Raw genomic sequence first — 7,890 nt, forward strand, 5'->3', positions numbered from 1 at the left:
GAGAGACTCCAAGAGGAGCTTCTGCATTGCGGCATGTGTTGCGTTAGGGCCTATAGCCTGCCGTACAGTACAAGCACCTCATAATACCGCAATGTTTCAGAGGAGCTCTGTGGCTGTGAATAAAAAAGGCTCACACAAAGAGAGCCTTAGTTACAGTCACACACTATGGGCTCACTGCAGCTCCGCCAAGTCAATTCATGCTCTTGTTCTAGCAGAGTTCAGGAATTTCTTCCCACTTCCCTTCACTTCACCCCCTTAGAGCAGATCAATAATATATTTGACCCTCTTTAACATGACGTGGGCTGCTAAAGATCCTCATCAAAGAGGCTTTGAAGCGATGCCAGTTTCTGGGGAAGGTCTGTCGCTCCGTTCAATCCCCTAAGCCTSGGTTGAACTGCTGAACCGCCACTCTGTGGCCAGCTAGCGTGACTAACCTGAACGCAAACTCCCCTCGTCCACCCTCCAGTGACTGTGAAAGTTCTCCCATTTACCCCCTCGGGCCCAGCCTGCACCCTCACCCCAGAGCCCCCTGAGCGGAACAACGAGTGTTTATTTTGGACATTCATTCAGGCTCCTTCTGTGCATTGGGGCTAAGTAGAGCAGAGTGGGACTGTCGTGGCCCACAAAGAGAAATGGCCTGTTGGTGATACTAGTACACACAACTAATTTACCTCAATTAGTGAAATGTTTTTTCACTTAATGAAAACATGAGTTGAGGCATTCAAATAATCCAGATTAGGCGGTCTGGAAAAAGGGAAGTAATGATTCACCCTATTCATTGCTTAGAGAGCTTGTACACGGTTCTACGCTCATGACCCGAAGTACTGTAATGTGCCAATGCAATGGGATAATCAAAATTCCTCCCCTAGCTTTAATGATCAACATTTCCTCTGCAGGTCAGGGGAATACTTCACCGGATGATAAATGTGTTGTCTCTAATCTGGCCAAAGTTCAGAAAGTGTCAAACTCCATTAACTGTTTGTTGTGCATGAAGTGCCATTTCCCAGTCCGGTGTGATTTGACTTTGGGTCCATTTATCACTTGTTGTCAWGCACTTGAAACAAATGTGCAGTTAAGTCACCGTATACATTGATAACTCTGGTCAAATAGAAGAATTTCACACATTCCAAGAGGGACTAGTGCAAGCATACATACCTGTGTACATTTTTAGGATGTAAAAACATTCAAAACATTGTGGTTTACCACTTTGATGGATAATTTAAACAGATAGCTTTAAGTAGGCTACCCATCAGGAAAAMAATGTACTTCAAAGCAAATCTGTTCTGTAGTATGATTTTCCATAGGACAATAATTGACACGCTATTAGACAAAATAATAAACCCCCAAATGTTTACTGTCTTAATCAAAATGTTCATGAAGCTATCAAATGACAAAGGACACYGAAACATGGACTAATTATGTATATTATAGGCTACATTATGTAGCTATTGTAAACCACCTGCTTTTGACTGTTGTGGTCCGGAGTGGTAGGCTGTACTACCATTTTTAAATCACACATTTATCACTAGGCTACTCACCCGTTTAACTGTAGTGTCACATTAGTTGCGTATTTCCAGTGTTTCTTTCCATTAAAATGGAACTGTTTCTGTTTTAATGTGGGTTTTGAAGTCGTTGGCATCCTCCACTGAGTGTGATAAACTTGATAATTAACGGTCGTATGGTGGTACCTGCCCGCAGTTCTCCGCTGCGTCTCGTGCACTCTTTTATGGGTTGAACGCCTCACTAGTGTCCCAGATAATTTCGAAAATGTAAGAAATGAAATAAATGCCACCCCAAGAACGAATAAYTTAGCATATCTCCTGCTTGACATCTTTAGAGGTCTCTTCTGCGTTACACATCGACCCTATAAATAATCCAAGAGCAACGGAATTGCCAGGAAATTTTTTAAACAAAAATAAAATGTTGATACTAAAAAATACAACACATTTTATGCAATGGGTGAGCCAAAACAAAATCATATAAAATTAGAGCACATATGTCTTAGTTTTGCCTGTTTTTGCAAATGCAATTAATAGGCTAGATGATCTCCTTCTCAAATAGAAAATAAACTGGTTTAAAGTTCGGTTTAAAAACTTTGAGCCAATTGGATAGGAGTTCTAAAATATAAGAACAGCACAGCCAATCAGATATGTGTAGGACCCGTGCAATAGAGGGGTGACCACTACAGCCTACAGAAGAGTTTGCCTGTATCTAGCTGTATCTAGGCTACCAGCATCCTCGAGGCAGGACGTTTGACAATAATACAATTTGCAACAGCACACTCAAATAATTACAATAAGATTCAATAAGCAATTGATTTATTCATTTTAGTCATTTAGCAGACTCTCTTACCCAGAGCGATTTACAGGAGCAATTACGATTAAATAAAATAAAATGTAATTGGTCACATACACATATTTTGCAGATGTTATCGCAGGTGCAGCGAAATGCTCCTGTTTCTACCTCCAAAAGTGTAGCAATACCTAACAATACAAAACAATACACACAAATCCCAAAAATAAAAAGAAAGGAATTAAAACATACCAGGACAAGCAATGGCACAGTCTGGAATATAAATAAATATGTATATGATGGTGTGTATAGACATTATGGACAGTCTATGAATAGAAAAAGTGTGTACATCAGTAGTTAGGCATACATAGGATGAGCCTTGACTAGAATACAGTATATGCATGTAAAGTGGGTCAAACAGTATGTAATCATTAAGTGCTTTGCTCAAGGGCACATCAACAGATTTTTCACCTAGTCAGGTCAGGGATTCAAACCTGCAACCTTTTGGTTTCTGGCCCAATGCTCTTAACCCCTATACTACCTGCCACCCCATCATATGTTTTCTATCTCAGTGGACCTTCATGATTTGCAACATGTAGACTATCATGCCTTGCAGTGATCACAAATATTATATTGCTTAACCCCTGATTAATATGTGGGGTGATACATGTCAGTGATAAGCTATTGAAGCAAGGTATCCGCTACCTGTGCGTGGACTTTGCGTGTGGATAAGTAATCAATCTATGCAATTAAGGGCAGCAGTTCTTTCTGTCATGATGCTTGGTGCACTGGAGTGTAAACATACACAAACACCACCACCAAAAGGTGGAGCATTGTCCCAATGATTCCAAGGATGCCTCCATGTCCCTCCTGGACCCAACACCTGTGCAGCTGGGGAGGGCTATAGGCAGTACTGCATATTCACTGGCTCTGTTACCTGAAAGAAATAAGGAAATAAGTAATATGGTCCTGGTCAGTCCCTGGATGGGAGACCAGATGCTGCTGGAAGTGGTGTTGGAGGGCCAGTAGGAGGCACTCGTTCCTCTGGTCTAAAAAAATATCCCAATGCCCCAGGGCAGTGATTGGGGACACTGCCCTGTGTAGGGTGCCGTCTTTCGGATGGGATGTTAAATGGGTGTCCTGACTCTCTGAGGTCATTAAAGATCCCATGGCACTTTATGTTAAGAGTACGGGTGTTAACACCGGCGTCCTGGCTAAATTCCCAATCTGGCCCTCAAACCATCATGGCTACCTAATCATCCCCAGCTTACAATTGGCTCATTCATCCCCCTCCTCTCCCCTGTAACTATTCCCCAGGTCGTCGCTGTAAATGAGAATGTGTTCTCAGTCAACTTACCTGGTAAAATAACAGATAAATAAATAAATAATAAATAATGAGTGGAAAAGGAAGCGTTAATGAGAAGATAAGGAAACGTTTATTTGCAGACCAAATGTTGTTTTAGGTAAACAATGAAAGTTCATGATTAGAACAGTTCAAGCTTTGTTCAGACTGAGACAGACAGGCTATATCCAAAATGTATTGAAKAACTCTGAAGCTGTAGCATGTACACCATTGATTTGGTGCAAAGGAATTTGAAATAGGAGAAGAATTTGAAAATGTGCGGAGGTGAAGGATATTCAAAAAGCCACTAGATGGCAGCAATGGTACAGATATACAAACTAATTGAGGCAAAGGACACATTTCTGATTGTATTCTTTCTGATTGTATAATTGTTCATGCTTGATAAAGAGGCTGTTTCACCAGTAATGACAAGTGAGACAGTAATCTGAAATACTGTATTTGTTTTAGTCTATTGTATGTTTTTGGCAGAGTCGATATAATGCATTTTGCACAATGAAGCAAAATACATCATATAACGCAAAACGTATCATTATGACGCAAAACGTATCGTTATGATGATGTGGCAAGTGACACTTTGCTTCTTGAAACTTGACTGCTGACATGCAAAACATTTTGTGACTGTATCAACAGTGGCCTAATTAAATAAAAATATCAATACTTTTTGAGTGGATTTTTCCTTTAATGTGAAACTAGGCTGTAAATGAATGCCTAGGCTTCAGAGAAATGACAATGATAAAAACATATTGCAGGGAGATAATTTAATATAAGATAAATACCCATGAAACTATACAGCATGGYGAAATCTGCGTTGGGGAGCGGGTAGATACCGTCTCAACCCAGCCCACAATCACATGGCCTGTCATAGTTTCCCTCTAYGTCTTGTTCAGATGCTTAGACACTGAGTGTGTCCAAATACACTGAGTGTGTACAAAACATAAGGAACTCTTTCCATGACAGACTGACCAGGCGAATCCAGGTAACAACTACAATCCCTTACTGATGTRACATGTTAAATCCACTTCAATCAGTGTAGATGAAAGTTAAAGAAGAATTTTTAAGCCTCGAGACAATTGAGACATCGATTGTGTATGTGTGCCATTCAGAGGTTGAATGGGCAASACAAAATATTTAAGTGCCATTGGACGGGGTATGGTAGTAGGTGCCAGGCGCACTGGTTTCAGTGTGACAAGAACTGCAACGCTGCTGGGTTTTTCAAGCTCAACAGTTTCCCATGTGTACTAAGAATGGTCTAACACCCAAAGGACATCCAGCCAACATGACACAACTGTGGGAAGCATTGGAGTCAACATGGGCCAGCATCCCTGTGGAACGCTTTTGACGCCTTGTGGTCCATGCCCCGATAAATTGAGACTACTCTAAGGGCAAAAGGGTGTCAATATTAGAAAGGTGTTCCTAATGTTTTGTGCACTCAGTGTAGATAGGGAGGGCCTCAGCCTGGCACACTATGGATGTCAAGTTTTTGCAGCTTTAAAAACCTAAGAGCCAAACCTAAATATAAGCCTAGAGACATCCCAGTCCCCTTTTGATGTGACATGTGACTGACATTGGACTAAAATTGGAAATTAGAGAGGAAGAACCTCTAATCTCATGGTTGCCACAATCCCATGCATGGTGTGAATAGCCCCCCCGGGGGTTGATTAGGGTTAGCTAGGGGAATTGGAGAGCTGTAACCACTGGCCAGGGAAATGAGAGAGATGTTATTATCAAACCTCTAACGTAACTCTGATGAGCTTAGACTCCAACTATAATCATAATCACCCAAACACACCCTCCCCCATCTCTCAATATTAACCTGAGCAATCAAAGCTAGCTTGGTTATCTTAGTCACTGGCTGTTTCACGCCTGGGAGCTTCCCCGGCCTGCCCAGTACTCTGCCTGTAAAACGCCACGTTCCCTGGGGCCGTGGAAATGTGCTAATGAAGACCGTGGTGGAAATAGTGAATTACCCTGTGATATCCTACTGTATATAGCTTATATCGCTGCAGGCTCCATCATTAAATGGCTAACAATCAGTGGAGCAAAGCAGGCCTTTGATCTGATTGATAAGATGGAGGCCAATGGGCTATATGATAGGATAGGCATCAGTACTAGCATTGCAGTGGCACGTTGACATTTCTTTGTGTAATGATACCATTAAGTCAATTACATTCACATTTACGTTTCACTTCTCCCATGACTTAAAAAAAGGCCCCTGCAACAACGGTAACTTTTATTGGCCGTCTTGGACCAATGCGATCTCTATGACTCCAGATCCAGCWAGGTGGATGAACTGTATGGTGAAGATGAAGTGAGTTGAACTGTGAGCAAATGTACATAGCATGGAGTTCCATGAGTCTCTACGGTGTACACACACCCACTCCACTATTGGTATGCACAGACGCTTTATTCTTTATCCCCCTGGTCTCGGTCTTCTGTTCCACGTGAGTGCTTTAATTAGTTTAGCATATCTCTCCTTCCTCTTCCTGTTGAAACAGGGATTTTTATTGTCGCAAACTGGGAGAACTGAGCAGCATTTTGCTCGAGGAGATTTTCAATGTGCAACAGGCTTGATAGGGCTAATGATGCAGATGGTAATTGTGCATGAGTGAGTTTGAGATTGTGTATGCGGCGTGCATTTGTGTGTGTCTGTTTGCATACAGCACATGGTTTGTGTATAGGTCACAGTGTGTGTTGGGATGTGGGTGGTAGCCTCGAGCTACACAAACCCCAGGAAGTTTTTTTTCTACTCTATGGCTTTTCATAAATATTAGTTTATTGGTTTAATTTATGCTGGAACTTGATCTACGTGCACAGCTTAGAATAGAAGTGGTCAAAATTSAACAAAATTGCCTCTTGGGAATTTGCACTTCTCTACTGTGGAATTATGTGGAAATTGTGCTACTTTGAGGTCTTGTTACGTCTAACATTAATATGACACATCGGTTGTTCAAAAGAATAGAGTACATTTTTGCCTCCCGTAGATATTTTAAGTAGAAATTCAATGTCAGATGTTTTATATGAATAAAGAATTGTTAAAGTGCCAAAAAGCAGCATTTGTACYTATTCCTCGTCATGTTTTTCCAACATCAAGGAAGATTTTAGCCCACTTAACGCCAACGTTTCTTCAAGTTTTCACCATCATTGTAAAACATTACCCATTGGGCACAGACATCAATTCAACGTCTATTCTACGTTGGTTCAGTACAATTTCATTGAAATGACATGGAAACGACGTTCACACAAAGTGTGTGCACAGTGGGTAGTCATGTTTTTGCTTTGACAAAGTCCTTTCTGAAGATTACWATTTATTTCATGTGATTAGTGATTKATTTACTGTCCCTCATTTTAAGGTCAACCCTGTTATGTGAACTGAACTCTTATTTTAATACGTTGAAACTATTCCTTTTTCAAACGGGACATTAAACCTATAATAGTCTAATCATAGCGTAAAAGCAGATGAGCGTGTCAAAAATTTTTTACAATGTTTTTTTGGTGAAGCTTGCACACAATTGCCCCTCCCTGTTGCACACAAAGAGCTTCCAATCCCCCTGTCACAAGGGGAATTATGGCTGATTTTGGCTCAAACGCATTAAGAAGGAAAGCAATTCCACAAATTAACTTTTAAGAAGGCACCCCTGTTAATTGAAATGCATTTCAGGTGACTACCTCATGAAGCTGGTTGTGAGAATGCCAAGAGTGTGCAAAGCTGTCATCAAGGCAAAGGGTGGCTATTTGAAGAAATATATTATGATTTAACACTTTTGGGGTTACTACATAATTCCATGTGTTATTTCATAGTTTTCATGTCTTCACCATTATTCTACAATGTAGACAATAGTAAAAATAAAGAAAAACCCTTCAATGAGTACCAAGTTACACTACCAAAAATGTACTCTATTCGTGGAATGACCTGATATACTGTAGCTCCCTAATGTTATTTTGGGGTGTTTGTCTCCTGATATACACCCTCTGCAGGTTCCCTAAGCCTACTGTAGAATGCTTGTAAAGAGAGGTCCCTCAGAGGTCAACATTTTATTAGCTGTACTAGCTGTACTTCCTCTTCCGTCACATCCCCACAGAGTCACTCATGGAGAGGGGTGCTGCTGCCTGTCTCTCTACCTTCAGAGGCACCAGGGTGCATGACTCAGACCGTGTTGCTTTAGGAGAATGATTCTTGTTGTCAAGTTGTTTTCTGAGGGATATATGCGAACGAGAGTATACCTGGGACAGCACAA

General features: G+C 41.1%; 1 protein-coding gene across 1 annotated transcript in view; it reads right to left on the minus strand.

Annotated features, from left to right (window-relative positions):
• Positions 1-2,051, minus strand: part of LOC111957214 (latent-transforming growth factor beta-binding protein 4) — a 77,217-nt gene extending 75,166 nt beyond the window's left edge. Inside the window, 1 exon segment of the mRNA XM_070438124.1 lies at positions 1,539-2,051. Coding sequence (XP_070294225.1) covers positions 1,539-1,831 — 293 coding nt within the window. The 5' untranslated portion in view covers positions 1,832-2,051.
• Between the last annotated feature and the right edge of the window lie 5,839 nt (positions 2,052-7,890).

This window comes from Salvelinus sp. IW2-2015, linkage group LG4p, assembly GCF_002910315.2.
Source record: "Salvelinus sp. IW2-2015 linkage group LG4p, ASM291031v2, whole genome shotgun sequence".
NCBI lineage: Eukaryota > Metazoa > Chordata > Actinopteri > Salmoniformes > Salmonidae > Salvelinus > Salvelinus sp. IW2-2015.